This window comes from Sipha flava, unplaced genomic scaffold (assembly GCF_003268045.1).
Source record: "Sipha flava isolate LNK unplaced genomic scaffold, YSA_version1 263_pilon_pilon, whole genome shotgun sequence".
NCBI lineage: Eukaryota > Metazoa > Arthropoda > Insecta > Hemiptera > Aphididae > Sipha > Sipha flava.
The window spans coordinates 21,577-38,050 of NW_020272925.1; the positions used below are offsets into that span (position 1 = coordinate 21,577).

General features: G+C 27.7%; 3 protein-coding genes across 4 annotated transcripts; 1 reads left to right on the top strand and 2 right to left on the bottom strand.

Moving 5' to 3' along the window:
* Positions 1-4,937: 4,937 nt before the first annotated feature.
* On the bottom strand, positions 4,938-8,429 carry LOC112685047 (chitobiosyldiphosphodolichol beta-mannosyltransferase). Its single transcript, XM_025556810.1, has 6 exons — positions 7,951-8,429; positions 6,319-6,661; positions 6,031-6,245; positions 5,591-5,752; positions 5,398-5,512; positions 4,938-5,278 (listed from the first exon to the last, which is right to left on the bottom strand). Exons 1-6 carry the CDS (start codon positions 8,153-8,155, stop codon positions 5,071-5,073), a joined length of 1,248 nt encoding a protein of 415 aa, XP_025412595.1. The 5' UTR covers positions 8,156-8,429; the 3' UTR covers positions 4,938-5,070.
* A 78-nt stretch (positions 8,430-8,507) lies between these two features.
* Positions 8,508-9,851, top strand: LOC112685048 (ribosome biogenesis protein TSR3 homolog). Of its 2 annotated transcripts, none has more exons than XM_025556812.1 (5): positions 8,508-8,639; positions 8,761-8,887; positions 8,954-9,129; positions 9,228-9,603; positions 9,675-9,851. In XM_025556812.1, exons 1-5 carry the CDS (start codon positions 8,637-8,639, stop codon positions 9,761-9,763), a joined length of 771 nt encoding a protein of 256 aa, XP_025412597.1. In that variant the 5' UTR covers positions 8,508-8,636; the 3' UTR covers positions 9,764-9,851. The 2 variants fall into 2 exon arrangements, with proteins under 2 accessions (XP_025412597.1, XP_025412596.1); XM_025556811.1 differs by having other exon boundaries at positions 8,511-8,639; positions 8,761-8,890.
* Positions 9,852-13,940: 4,089 nt separating this feature from the next.
* On the bottom strand, positions 13,941-16,433 carry LOC112685044 (nucleolin-like). Its single transcript, XM_025556806.1, has 6 exons — positions 16,217-16,433; positions 15,177-15,290; positions 14,781-15,108; positions 14,570-14,715; positions 14,351-14,463; positions 13,941-14,290 (listed from the first exon to the last, which is right to left on the bottom strand). The coding sequence occupies exons 2-6, from the start codon at positions 15,285-15,287 to the stop codon at positions 14,185-14,187; spliced, it is 804 nt and encodes a 267-aa protein (XP_025412591.1). The 5' UTR covers positions 15,288-15,290; positions 16,217-16,433; the 3' UTR covers positions 13,941-14,184.
* Positions 16,434-16,474: the final 41 nt, after the last annotated feature.

Genomic DNA, 16,474 nt, shown 5'->3' on the forward strand with positions numbered 1-16,474 from the left:
TTCTAAATTACTAACAGGTAATTTTAGTTTTTTTTATGAACGTATTAATTCATAAGATTATATTATAGATGATAATTAAAAAAAAAAAAATATATGTATAAAATAAACTGTCAGTAAAAGATAATAAATTAAAATGAATTTTGATTTACAATTCTTTTCTTTTTATTTATATTTTTAGGGCATATTTTAAGTTGTTTTTAGCCATATTATAGTGCGTATTTCAGTACCTTTCAATGATATGAAATCCGAATCCTGGAAATTGTGATTCACAGATAATATTCGTTATAATATAAAGTAAAATCAATGTACTATGGTTACTTGGTACCTGCTACCCATACAATATCTACAAAATTATAATTTGAGATCATTATTAATTTATTAATAATATTCTATCCTACGATAATATTTATACATGTAATCATTATTTACATTATTAATATAATTTCATATTAATGACATATGTTGTACAATTTTATAGGTACTCAGATATTTAAATAGAAAAGAAAAATTAACGTTTACCTACCTAAAGTAAAAAAACCTAGTTTTTCTTATTATCATTAATTTTTTGGCGCCCCTCAAATTCATAATACTTTGTACGTCTTGGGGCACTTGCCCCATTTACCTCCCAACCTTGGGATGGCTATGAGTATAGTGTATACTATAAATTATGTAACTAATTATAATTACCCAAAATATTATTATTTAACTAATGATTATAGTGTCTTTCCACTCTCTATCCACTCTATCTCAGTGAATCAAATATTAAATTAAAATGCATGTATAAGATATTTAAAAAATGTCTTATATCCTTTTCCTACTTTTCTTTTTAATTTAAAAAAAAATTTTAAAAGTACATATTTATATCGATCATATACTCTAGAATCATTCTTTAATCAAACGATTTTTCTTAAACTTTACAATATCAATTTAAATTATTTTTATATTTTTATTAGCTAATAAAAGAAACTATTATGCTCAAAAATTATAAAGAGTATACATTATAATTATTCGATTAATTAAGAACATTTTAATAAGATACATAATTATTAATTAGAGAAAAAAAAACTATTTAATTATTGAAGTAAATTTACTATATTATTGAAAACACGTTTGTAATAAATGCAAAATATGAAATTATGTTTCTAATACAAACATATTTGTTCTTATTTTTTCTTCTTTATCCTCGCCTTATTTCTCAACATTATTTGTTCGGCTACTATCGTATTTCCCCTCCATACAGTTTTGCTTAATATAGATTTTCCATTAACAAATATTTATAAATAGGACTATTACATGGTATTTCAATTAATGTTGGAAATTATAAAAAAAAAAGAAAAACTGTGATAATATTTTTTTATAAAACCAATATAATTTTTAAAAATTGATCTATTTTAAATTAAATTGTAATTCTTTCTTTGTTTTTGGTAATCATTTGTACAAATAGAACTTAATTAATGGAATTGTGCAGATTTATACTAAAATATTAACTCTATAGAAAATCACAATGAAAAAAACCCAATGCTTATTCAAAAGTGTATAAATGAAATACATTGTAATTTAATTAACTGATGTACCTGTGGAGTTAATCCAATTATTATTTCAAGTTGCACGTTTTTCAATGATACAATGTTACGCGTATGTGTAGTTACACATAATTGCGTCCTTCTCTAGACTCTTTCTTGCAAATCTAGAGCCATATTTTTATGCGTAATAAATTCGTAAGCATAAGAAGACCTATATTTTTTCTCTCTTTTTCTTATACATACCATCTCGATCTAAGCTTAATAAGAAAATCACATCATAATTCGATTTTATCGTGTGGTTGCATGCTATTAATACAACTATGCATATAACAATATACATATAATGTATGTTGAAAGTTTAGAATTAAGAGAATACAAACTTTCATCGGTAACCTACCTACATATGTACTGTATACACTATGCATATATTATAATAGTCATAAATCTGTAATAGCAAAATAATTACACATATTAGGTACACATAGTAAAGTAGCAAAAGCAAATTGAATAGGTATTTTTTCAAAATTTAGCAATAATATAAAATAGAGGTTGTTTAATTATAAAGTTATCAATACATTAATTTGTATACACATAAGGGTTATATAATGTATTAAACAAATGTGTGCAATGTTATGGCAGTAGGATTCAACGCGTTCTTCATTTTCAACCTTCACTGTTAATTTTTAATTAAAAATCCTTTTTTAATTTAATAATGCTTTTTGCCTATCCACTAACTTTATGCTTCAGATATTATCTATACCCAGAGCATTTGCTCTGAAATAAATGAATTACTGAAATAAACTTTACTATTGTAAATTTAACGAATAACAAAAAATCAGTTATTAATCATTACTCCGGACTTTTTTAATCAGCAAGATTTTTCTAATAGATGTATTAGTTAATTCTACGTAGAATTCAAATTAGTTTTAGGAAAAAACCAATTTAAATACAACATTTTACTTTGCATATTTTTGCATAATTTGTCATAATCTAGAATTAGAGCATTTTAAAATAATTAACACCATTATTCAGGATTGCATTGTATTTTAAGCATTGTGTTAATTTTACTGAATATTAATCAATATATATAACTCGAAATTGGTAAATAAAAAATTATGTTGGATATAATTTAATATTTTATGAATTTATTTTAGTCTTTTATTTACTATATTTGAACTGTAATTACATTTTTAAACACTTTATATTTACTTATTTGTCTATAAATGAAACGAAATAGAATTTTAATCAATTTTTTCATGTGTATTATTGCTAAAAAAGACGATATAATGTAGATTGTTTTCGTTGTCCTATTATTATGGTATAATTGAAACCCAGAAACATAAAATACATTATATATTTTTTTCACGGTCCATAATTTAATCTATTTCATTATTTGATCACTCATTAAATAAATTATTTGCTATTTTTTGTTTTTCGTTCCACACTTAAATTTTTCTAATCGTTTTAATGCAACTTTTACTAATTGTTGGAATTTGAGTAAGTCTATGTGATTAGTTTAAAGATATTTTGATATTGAGCCAGTTATAAGTACTAAGTATTTTAGAAATAATATATATTGTCAAGATGGTATCAGACTTTAACAGCGAATTAACCAAATTCTTTGCCTTTACCCGGACGTCCAATTTGAATTTTTAGCTATATGACCAATTCACGTATGTGAAAAAATAATGTCAATCGATGTCGATCAACCTCGCAACTCGTGCATTTTGACCGCCTCTTGTGCGGTACTCGTCATGTATCTTAAGACACATGCGAATGTCACGTGAGTCTGCAGTTGTTTAGTTTAGTGCAGTTGTTAAAGATAGCGATGCGCAATTTTTTTTGATCCACAAACCTCAAATTAATTTATTTTTATTAGACAACACCCTTTCCTACCAAAATTCATATATCAGTAATTATCCAGACTCTGTCCGGTATAGTCGATTATTCATCGACTTCTTCATCATTTTTCTCTTTAAAGTCATCATTATTATCGCTTTTACAATTATTAGTATGGATACAGAATGTGTTAAATGTCTTGAGAAACTAATACACAAAGAAGATACACTAGAATGTAACATATCAAAAAAAAAAAAAAATAGACATTTTTTTGAGCGGGTATCTCAGAAAAAAATATAAAAAATGTCGAAGCTGAATAAAAAATAATTTACTTGCAGTGATTACAAATATACTAATACAAATATAAATAATATTCAAACACTAGTAAAGGTTGAATCGAAAATTGAAGAACTTATATAATCTGTTGAATTTGAAGCTACAAAAGTACTACCAACGATAGTATAACAATTAATGAGACTTATTCGCCCATAACTAAGCAGACTATTCAATTTTTTTTTAATATTTATTAATTCCAGCATAATTAAAAAAATATTACGTTATCAATTATGAGTGCTGATATATATTTTATATTAATCGAGTTAAGCTCAACTATTGTTTTTAATTGCTATGGTCAACATGTATAATTATAAAAAAAATTGGTAAAAAGATGGAAAACGAAAATAGGATTTAATAAATCCGCTTATAGGCATATACCTGATAAAAAGCGTCCTGCACTTAAAAATAAACCGCAGTGGACGTCGATAAAATTTGCGCCGGCAATCTGGTATTGTGTGTACATAGAATTACGGTACCATTCAAACCAAACTTTTAAATTTTCAAAATTGGATAAGAATGCCTTGAGCTCTTGAATTGCATACATAGACTATACTACTACAGTAGCCACATTTGTTTATTCAATAAATAATTATTTTAAATTGCGACACAATTTTGTCATACATCTATTACTTAAATATAAATATTTTTTAGGACCAGAAAAAATTAATTTTCAAGGTAAACTTTGGGCATAGTTACACACACGTATATGCCGTGGCACAATCTTTGGGAAATACTAAGATTTATGAATGTCGATATAAAGTTCAACAGATGTAATGCAATACCTTTAAAAATTGGAAATTTCACATGGATATTATAGGCTGCTGAAATATAATTTTTTAGAATTGCAGTTTTTGATGATGAAAAATAGCAATGAAAAATCATGTACGAGTATCTACCAAATTCCTACAACATTTTAACTATTTTTGATTGACAGAGGTTATATCAGAATTGGTTTTTTCAACAATAATTCATAAGACCAAATTTAAAACAATGCTACTTACTTTCTCAGTGCATCACTGTCTCACACTAGAGGAGTATCTGGAGTATTTAATAAGACATTTTGGTTCAAAATTAGGACCAAAATTGTTGTTCCCTAAAATAAAATTATCATTATTATTTTTAATCATTGCAATATTTAAAAGATACATAAACATTTGTTGTACAAAAATATTAATTTATTAATCGCATTGTAACATTAATTTTTCTTACCTAAATATTTCTTAATTATTATTAACTAACAATTTAAATAATTTCATTATATCGTTGAAAAATACCATTACTACAATATTACGTTATAAAAATTAAATATTTAGAATAATAAAAACAATTTACGATTAATTATGAATACTCTAAATAGGATGGATATCATTCTTCATGGATAGAAAAATGGATGAGCATTAATCATCCAGTTTTTGTGCCAATCAACTTTTCGAAAACTATCAATGTTTTTGCAAAAATTCTGTTTTTTTTCGCAAACCTGCAAAGGATAGTTTTTAAACCATGTCATGATGTGTAATGTAAGCTGCTTGTCATTAGAAAAAACAAGACCATTTTCATTGTGTTTAACCAATTCATTCAAACTGAAACAAATTAATATCTGTTTTAATATGAAGAACCTTTTTTTGTTTTTTTGATAAACATTTTGATAATCTAAGATACAATAACAAAACCAACTAGAGCGTAATCAAATAATTATTACCTTTTGAAATCGTAAGCGCAAACGGGTAAACCGACTCCAAACATATCTATCACTTTCATAGGCAAGTCTAGACCACTTGAGGAGGCGTGTAAACATACGCCAAGATCAGCGCACGCTGAAATTAATTAATAAGATAAACATTTAGTGTATCATTTAATAATAACGCACTTAATAAATGATCTCTATAATTTACCTAAGAGAATAGGATAATCTTTATTTTCGAGCCAAGGTGTAATAATTGACACCTTTTTCCATTTTAACTTTGAAATCATTTGTTGATAATAATATTTTAAAGGGCCCTTTCCCGTGATAATGCAAATTAGATTTGGATAAATATCATCACTTTCATCATACTCTTTAACGTAAAAAAATATTTATCAATCATAATCCGTTACTTAACATATAAGTAATAATATATATATATATATATATACAATTGTGATGACTTTATTATAAGTTATAAGTTATAAGTGTTATCACAATTGTATGATTTTAAAATACTGTTATGGGAAATGACAAATATATTGACAAAACACTAAATAATAATAACAATAATTATAATAAAGGTAAGTTAAAAATAACATTTAATTTAATCTGCTAAAAATATATATATTTAATTATGTAGATACGTACTTTGTAATGCTTTAAATAAAATGGAAAAATCTTCGTCTGGAGTCCAGCTAGTACTAGACACAAGTAGACCTGGTCGATTGGACTTTAATTGTACTTTACCAGATTCAGATATCTCAGTGAATTCATTTAAATTCATTTTTTCTAGGAAACAATGTTTTTCGATCGATGTAATTGTTTTAAACTGTGGACCTGGACGGTCATACAAAGTCGTAGCTCTGAAATAGTTATATGACATAACTTAAATTTTGTGAAAAAAATGTTAATATCATTATAAATAAATTAAATTACTTAATATTCCATTTTTTATCTAAGTCTTCTTTCATCGCTTTGGTAACACATAAATTAGTATCAGCTAATTTACCAAAAAATTGTTCATATAATAAAGAAAGTTTTACCAGTGGTGCGTCAGTGCCCAAAGACAAAGCAAGTATTGAATATGCATAATTGTGCCAATCGATTATAAATTTTGCATTGAAAAGTAAACAGTAAAACCAGCAAACAGCAAGAGTAGGAATAGCCGGTGGATTTTGAACAAGAACAATATTAGATTTTCGTTTTACAGATATCGCCCAAAATAATGTCAACGTTTGCCATACGACTTTGAAGATAAATGCTACTGTTCGTGGCACATCTATCAAATACAAAAACAACCATAAAATTAAATTAGTTTTTAACTACGATAGTACCTAATCATTTTATCGGTTAACTATAATAATTAATGAACCCTTCATATTAGCGCGGATCTAAGAAAGGAAGGGGGTACTCTCCCAAATCCACCAAAAACTTTTTTTTCATACATGACAAAAACAAAAACTATTCAATTATTTCTTATTGATCAGTTAAGAATCCTATACTTTTCGTCTACCAATGGAATAATTTGAATAATTTTACATCGTACAGAATCAGTTATAATTTCTTGTATATACAAGCCAGTATTTGTATTGTATCTTGTATCAATCAATAATATTTTATGGTGTACTGTAATAAAAATTAATGAAATTTTATCTTCGATACTGCAGGGAATTGTTGACCGTCACGCACCACATGTCGTCTCGGTCATTTCCATAAAAAAAAAAATAGTTTTTATTAGTAAATCCTAAGTTTAAAAATATAAATGCATTATAACATCAATTGACAAGGTATTTTAGTACAAAAATTATCAAATATTTTATTGGATACCTAGAAATTAATTAATTGAAAATTTATCATTAAGAAAAATGTAACTAATTAAAAAACCAGAAATTATAGCATAACATTATTTAGTAAATACAATACGTCAATAATACATATTAGAATATTACTTTGAAATAAGTTATTTTCGTTAAATTTTACAATGTACTTTAAATTAATATTATCTTATTACATACCAATACTTTAAATTCAATAAAAATCATTATCATGCTTTAAAAGCCACAAAATTAAAAAAGAATTACGCATTCATAATACATTTTTATTTCGGCAATTTTTTATAGTAAGTATAGGAAAACTGCTGGAGAACTAAGAAATTACATTTCCAAATTACACTAAAGTATCCATTCTCTACTTCCCATCAATAGATTACATGAAAATGTTGGCACAAATTTACAATACCCGAAACTTTGATTACCTATATAAGCTGGAAAAAAACAGATGTAGCATGTAATACACAATACAGATTCTCTTAGTAGCAGATACAATTCAAAAGCAGCCTATAAAGCACATTAAAATAGTGATTTTAGTAAATGTGGTAATGTTCACATTCTATATGCAGGGCGAACGGTATCAGTCACCGATATTATATCTACTACGGGACTACAATGATCGAATGACTGCATATCGTATCAACAGGTGTGAAACGATGTCGTTATAAACAACAATCCCCACTATATTGAAAATCTCAAAGTTATAACTTTATATATTATACAGCGTAATCATATTTACATTCATCGAACGGAAATGGTCTCTTGACGCCGATAATTGTAGCATTTTCTTTTAAATCATCCAGTATAGGGCTGTCGGTGTACCCAATTATGTCCACGTTATAACCTTCGCGTATCAACGACTGTGCGTGGTATTGCATTCGCGGACTCCGGCCTATATCACCCAAAACCACAACACAAATGTTCTTCTTTTTAGTCTCGACCATCGTGATGGTTATTTAATACAGAATGTTGTATACGCGACGTGTTACGCATAAATAGTGAATACTACTAAACCAATTGGCATATTCGAGCGCAACGAAAATAACTAAACAAAGATCGCGAATGGGGGAACACAACGCTTAATCTGCACTTTGATTTAACGACTAATTGATTTTTAATTAATAGTTTAAGAACAACATTTTTCAAATTCTATTTAGTTAGTTAAATAACTTAGGTACTCAATGATTTAGAAGCTTACGTTAATACGTGATAACGGTGTTGTAAAATGATAACATGATAACGTAATATAAAAATCCTTATCATCAGGAATAATTATAGGACAGTGTTTATCACAGAATAAATTAATACTATGATAAAAAACAGCATGGTCTCCAATCCGATCGTGTTTCAAGCTAATAAATTTTAATAACAGCAAAAATAAATTATTTTCAACCTAAGTTACTTACTCTTTTTATTGAATCACTCATGGTGAGTTAAATATTTTCAACTAAATTTTTATCGATACTATTGACTTAGCGTTTTAAAATTTTTGAATTATAAATAATTTTATTTCAAACAATGTTGTAATCCTTAAATCAAATATTTTTAGTCTACTACTAATAAGAATGAAGAGAGCTGTAGTTGTGATGACGAAGAAACATGTCAAAATTTGTCAAAAGTTAAAATTGAGGATGATGAAGATTCTGAAGCAGAAAACACTTTATCTGATCATAGCAGTGGTTAGAATAAAATAAGAAATAAAGATATAAAGCTATATTTATATTTTTTAAACCTTGTTATAGAAACTAGTGAGGATTCTGTAGAAATTGAAGTACCCTTTAGAGTTGGTATGTGGGATTTAAAACAATGCGATCCTAAACGATGCACAGGAAGAAAATTAATGAGACTAGAAATGATCGATAAGCTTGGAATGTCTGCCATGTTTAATGGCATAGTTCTTACACCTGTTGCTACTGAAGTAAAATATTATTTTTAATTACCAACCAAATTATTACTATTGATGTTATAATTCAATAATTTCTATTGATATTGTTAATATCAAAATGTATTTTATAGAGTGTTTCAGCTAAGGATAATCAAATTATAGCCAAATATGGTATGGCAGTGGTGGACTGTTCATGGGCACGACTTCATGACACTCCATTTCACAAGTTACAACATAGAAAAACCAAGAAAAACCTACGATTATTACCATATCTAGTTGCAGCAAATCCAATTAACTATGGTCATCCTAGTAAACTGTCTTGTGTAGAAGCTTTAGCTGCTGCAATGTACATAGCTGGTTTCAAGGAAATTGGAGATTTATATATGTCCAAATTTAACTGGGGTCCTACATTTATACGAATTAATAAAGAATTATTAGAAGGATATGCAGAATGTAAAGATGGAAAAGAAATAGTTTCTTTTCAAAATCATTACTTAGATCAGTTGGGTATGTTTTAAATGTATTATTAAATGTTTAGTTTATTATACTATAATATATTTTTAACATGCATATTTTAGATAATAGTTATTATAATAAAAGTAGCAGCACTGAATCATGCAGTGAGTCCAGTGACGACGATGTAGAAACAACTGTAAGAAATCAGTAGTTAAGTTACATTTTCAATCCATGAAAAACGATATGAATCATATTACGTGAACAACTATTAAAAAATAATATACTACCTACTGTTTGAATTATCAAATTATTTTTTGAATGGTTAAATCTTTTCAAAGTGTAATTGAAATGGATTTTGATCAATTCAGTTGTATTATAAAGTAAGGTTATTTAAAAACATGAAATAAAAAAATTGTAAATAAATTAAAAATTACTACTTATTATCCTAAAAAAAACTTTAAATTGGTATATCATTAAAATATTTTTCTGGGCAAAATATCAGCATAAGTATGGACAATACGCGTATTTTTTAGTTATAGCAAGATATAAAACACACCCTCTTTCCAAAAATCTCAAGATGTTAAGGTTTTTTTTTTCATTATTATTTTTTTAATATAGTTATTATACAAATAATAATATAGAAACAATATGAATCATGAATAATCAATATTATCATTATTAATATTGTACCTATATAATATTAATATTATTATTATTATTTTTTTATTATCTTTTATTAATAAATTTAGCTAAACAATTAAAAATTATTTAAATATAAACAACCAATATAAAGAAAGGCTCTTGAAAATAATATAGGTATACAAATTTCAATAATTTTCTAGTGGTGCAAAAACATATATTTGCATCACCACATTTAAATATGGTGTTGCAAGTGCCACATTTGCACCGCCCAGTTTACGGCACTGGGTAATTATCTACATTTCATTTACAGAATGTCCTAAAATGATTTGACGTTGGACGCAAATTCTTAATAAGCATAAACACCATTAAAATATAACATACGTTTAAAATAATTTTTAAGTTTTTAAAACATTTCAGGGAGGGGAGCTGTAGCCAACTAGCCCCCCCTCCCTATATACGACGCTGGTGATGCCCATAAAATTAGTTGAAAAAAAATTTCGCCGCCTTAACTGGGTGACATTTACTCAAACATTTTTCTGTATCAATACTCTACGAGAATAAAAGTAGGACCAATAGAGTCAGACAGAAAAGATAGTTAATTGTGCGGTAATCAGTTTTTAATAATATTAGAACCGGCGGAAGTTGAGAGATTAGAATTGTTCGACCCAGTGTTGTCGTTGATCGTAGAATCGTCAATGGCCATATCTGGCGGTGTAATTTTTATTGGTAGAGATTTATCATAAGTGAAAGTTGAATTAGACATATTTAAAAACGGGGTTTTGTCAATAATCTGTTGTAAACTGGGAGAAGTTGAAGAGAAGAAAGAAAGATGTAGTAGATGTAGTACTTATTATTTGACTAATTTAACTTATATGTATTTTTTTTACTGGTAATCATCTCAAAATTAGAATCTGAACCACGGTAAGAGTTTAAGTGAGATTTAATTTTGGAAGGAGCAGGGGATTTATCTGTTCGTAAATCGTCGCTCAAAGACGACATAATTAGTGCGGCAATATAATCGATAGATTCAAAGTATGTAGCGATAATCGAATGACAAAAGCGTATAGGCGCAACTAGACATCTAAAACATGGGATGTTAAATCTGTCAATGCATCACAGAGCAGTGGGGGCTTCGCCCCTTCCACAATTAAACCCACAATAATATATATGTTACGCCGAATTTATGAAATTGCCGATTTCATGAAATCAGCAATGTTGTTGCCGAATACGTGAAATCGACAACTCAAAGTACATAATACTGCCGATTGCGTGAAATCGGCAAGACCTTTTTAAAAAATTATAAAGCATAATTTAATTTAAATAAATGTGTAAAACACCGGAATGTTATAAAATAATAAATACATTTTAATGTGTAAAATAAATTTGGATTATATTTAAATGTTTTGGAAAGTATGGCCTGGGTTAGGTACACATCATATTATTTTTTTACATATGCACTTTTTAGATGTGCAACTCGTACGACAAGTACATCAGTTTATAGCGAATCAATAGCCATGTCCGGTCCCAACTGACCCCAATTTAACAAGTTCCCGTTATGAATATTCATTTTGTTGAACGTCTGCAGTCGTCAGGGAACAATACTTTGTAGCTGCCAAACTGTTCTGCTCCAACCATGTGCTTAAAATCCCTTCTTTAATTCCTATACGAAATTTGCCATCTTTTTCTTCTGTGATAACTGTAAAAAGTTAGGCTGCATCACCTCGCCTTCGTCCACAGACAAGATTGACACCAACTTTTAAAAGAGGAAGGACATTTTAAATTACTGCCATAAGCCACTATTTGTAATTATATTATAATAATGTGTTTACCGAATTCGTGCAATCGGCAAAAAAAGGCTGCCTAATTTACGAAATCAGTAATCAAAATTTGGTAGCCAAATTGCCTATTATATGTATTTGGCGACAACGTTGCTGACTTCATGAAATCGACTATTTCATAAATTCGGCGTAACATATATATTTCAAATTTTTATAACACATTAACACACTTCACGTCTTCACATAAATAAAAAAAAAAAAACAAATTTATAATACATTTTTTTATTACAATATCAGTAACATCTTGGTACATTTTATTTCTTAATCTTGTTGGTAAATAAATAATATATTATTGGTACATTTTAAATCAGCATAATTTTTCTAGGTTTCATGCAATATTTATTCAAAAAAGTTTTGGTGTTTAGCTGATTAAATAAATCTTTTTCAATATTCAACAAAGATAAATTGGTAAACTTTTGCTGGCAAGTTGCAGAGCTTACCGGAATTGTGATTACAATTAGCAAAAATTAGTTTAAATTTGGGAAAGAATATTTTTCATTTTATCTTTCATATTTTCTAGTGTAAAGTTTTGGTGATGGGTAATTATTAACAACCAACATTTCAGCTTTTAATACATCAATCTTTACACTTAAAATACCCTATACAATTATAAATTATTGTTTAGTAATGATTAATTCTCTAGTTTTAAATGTTTATTTTTATTTTTCTATTACTGCTTCTATCTTTTAATGTTGCAATACTAAAATTAAAGTACTATTGTATTACTTAATAGGCAATTAAATGTTCAATACAGTAATTTGATTTACTGTTTCAACAAATGCTTGTGTTAGCATTATTTATCATAGATAAATAATAATCCTCTTAACTAAATTATATTTTTCATTTGTCTTCACATATTAATTAATATATATATATAGTTATAGTTTATAGTAAAAATATTGCATTTAAAACATTTATACTACTTTCAAAATACAGAAAATACAAAAAATTAAATTGTAATTAATTCATAAATAACTTACTATTTGTTGCTCAAAATATTTTTTTAGTCAATATTTGCATAACCGTATACAGTTGTATTTATTGGTATTAAACCAGTTTAAATTAAGGAAAAAAACTACATAAAAAAAACTACTAAATATATCATTAGTATAAAACATTTAATGAAACATATCTAGTAATTTAATTTTAGGATTTTAGAATTAAATGAAAGTAAAATTGTAGTTTATATATTACACTAGCAAGCTTTTCAAAAAAAAAAAAAAAGTTTACATTTTTGTACTACTTAAACTTTCTCTAAAATTAAAGAAAATTAAATTCCTATCTTGTTCAGATAAAAAAAGATAACAGATTTTCTTTTTTTACAATAAAAATAGTTTTAATGTTCATGAAGTTGTGATTACAATCCACCTTACAATTCTAGATTTTATTCGATAGTTGTTTTCATGAAATTATAAAGATATATATACTTCAGTGGCAATGGATATGCATGATTTTATTTTAATGACATTAACAATTGTCATCATTGTTTTAGTTGAAAAACTTTTCGTCGATATATATAATTTTATTAATTACATATTAGATTAAATTAAATGTATGCATTTTAAATTCAATAGCTGACCTCCAATAAATAATACATAGAGTAGAATAAATAATAAATACCAAAGTAAAAATGAACATAAATCAAAAAATTAACAATTAACTTAAACATTTACATATTAAGTAATGGATTGTTGTAGTACTAATAATAATTTCCACTCATTTGTAAGCAATTAATAATAAATTTGGCTTACACATAAATATCTAATATTTACAGTATTCAATTTTATTGAAACAAAATACTAATATTATCTGCATAATACATTTCTACTATTTTTTTTATAACTCCAAAACTATTAATAATGCAATATATAATCTTATTGATACATTTATGGAAACATCAATAATCATCACTTATCTAAATATAAAGGAATAAAAAAGGTTATACAGTAAATATCAATTCAAATTTAGCATCAAAATAATGATTTTATAAAAGTTCACAAATATTTATTGTGCTAATTATGTGAAAAACAAACAATATAATACAAATTGTCACTGTCAATATAAAATGAAAAAAGCTGTTACTAATGGTACTGAAAATATTAGAACACAAAATATTTGAGGAGTGAATTACTCATTCAGTTACATGTAACAATTATGCTTCATCTTGATCGACTTTTTCATCATCACCTCCACCTTCTAAATCAGCTTCTTCATCTTCTTCCAATTCTTTCTTTGCAGCTTCTTCAATTTTAGGATCCCTTAAACCATTGAAGGGATTAATATTATATAAAAAAAAAAAAACAGGTTTCATAACTTACTTCTTGATTTTATCTTTGTAAAACTCGATTATGTGTTCTTTACGTGTCTGCTGTATAAATGATACTGGTGCAGAGTAATATTGCTCTTTGACATTAGAACCCCAACCAGAATACTAGAAAGTAAAATAAATATTTTGTTCTCAACTTAGGTAAAATATTGCTATTGCATTTGTTGAAACAATATTTGATTTTATACTTATTCAACAATGGTATACTTACAACTGAAGTATTTTTGTATAATACTTTACCATCCTGTTTGAATGGAACATATTTTTGCAGTAATGCCTTTCCATCAATTTTCCATACAGGAGGATTGCCTTTACCAAGCATATCAGTTTTAAGGACAACAAAGGCACCAGACGTAAATTAACAATCCAATATTTAGTAAAATATTAAATAGTATACATTAACTAGAAAAAATATACCGTAAATTTTTTTGCAGGTTTTGCATTTGGTCCCTGATTAAGCTCTTCTTCTTCTTCTTCGACATCTTCATCATCTTCTTCATCTTCTTCTTCATCCTCAATTTCATCTTCTTCATCAAATTCTTCTTCCTCTTCTGGTTCTACTTCAGGTTCTTCTTTCTTAGCTTTGCCTTTTGCTACTCTTCCACGTGGTTTTGCTGGGGTAGGTGTTCTAGGTTTTGATCCTCGTTCTTTTTCTTCCTCGTCATCATCGTCTTCATCTGTAGTCTTTTGCTTCTTCTTTTTACCAGGAGTATTTCTAGCAGGTCGTCCTCTTTTACCGGGAGTTTTGGTCTAAAAAGATAAATAAATATATTATTTGACAATAATATAAAATACTAGAAATACAATAGTTAACATACAGCAGCACTAGGAGCCCATTCGTCATCTGAATGATCATCTACCTCTTCAGGTTCATCCACTTCAAACTCATTTTCAGAATCATCAGCTACTACTTCTTTACTTTTCATCATGACTAAAAAACAAGATGAACATTTAATTAAAAAAATAAGAAAAGCATAGGTAAAATGCTCAAGCTATTTAGATTTCCAAGACAAAATATTAGATAAAAACAACTTTTTATCCAAGATTATTTATTTACATAAAGTAAATTGCTCAATAATAGTAAATAGTAAAGTATGACAGTTCAAAATCTCCCAAAAATGTTATTTATATGATAAAAATAAAAATATTATTAAGGAATAATAGAAATAGAAAAATCAGTAGCAATTAACCTTGCTTCAACCTTTATTAAAGTAAATATTTTAACAATTACTTAAGTACCTACACTTCTAAAAATCTTAAAAATAATAAAGATATAGAAGGAAAAACAATAGTTTAGACTATCGCACTGCTAAAACCAAAAAAAGTTGGAATAAAGCTTGTATGGATCACACTATAAAAATCAGAATGTCGTGAAAAATTGCAATTAACCGCACGAATCTCACGTGCACTGCGAACACGATTTATTTAACGAATAAGTTTACACGAACTTGAATTCGGTGATAAGAAACTCGGTTCGTAATGCGCTGTCATGTAGGACCACCAGTGATATGTACAATGGAGGGGAGACGTAAATTATGGAGAAAAAACATGCATGTCGGAAAAACATAGCAAACCCGATGCCACCCAGATTTTGACCTCTTTGGAATGCACGTGGCCACAACGCAATTTCGCCAAAAATTACGACTTACTACTCTATGGACTTACCCCTGTTGGTCGGACGGAACGTTGAAAAAAAATATTCACCAAGAGCGCCCGTGCCAAGGGTGGTGGATCAATGTGTATTTGTTTGCGATTCGTCGGGTCGAGGATACCCGTGCGAGACGAGTCAATACAAAAGTCACGAGGAGAAAAACAGATGAGAAGTGAAGGAAAGTCTCACGATATCAGAACATACTTACGCGTTTGACGCGTTCCTCAGGCCTGTGTGTAACGTCGCAAAACAACGATTACGCAGCACCAACCAAATGGGAAGAAGGAATCGATAGTTGGATGCAAACCAGTCTACAGCCGATATTTGATGTTCACCACGACCGATTGACAAATTCGGGTTTTTACCACAAAACGTAGAACGGAGTAGACAGGGAGCAGATTTGCGGGCACACACAAACGTCACAAACACAACAACCGCACAAGGAACCGCCGCCACCCAGACGTC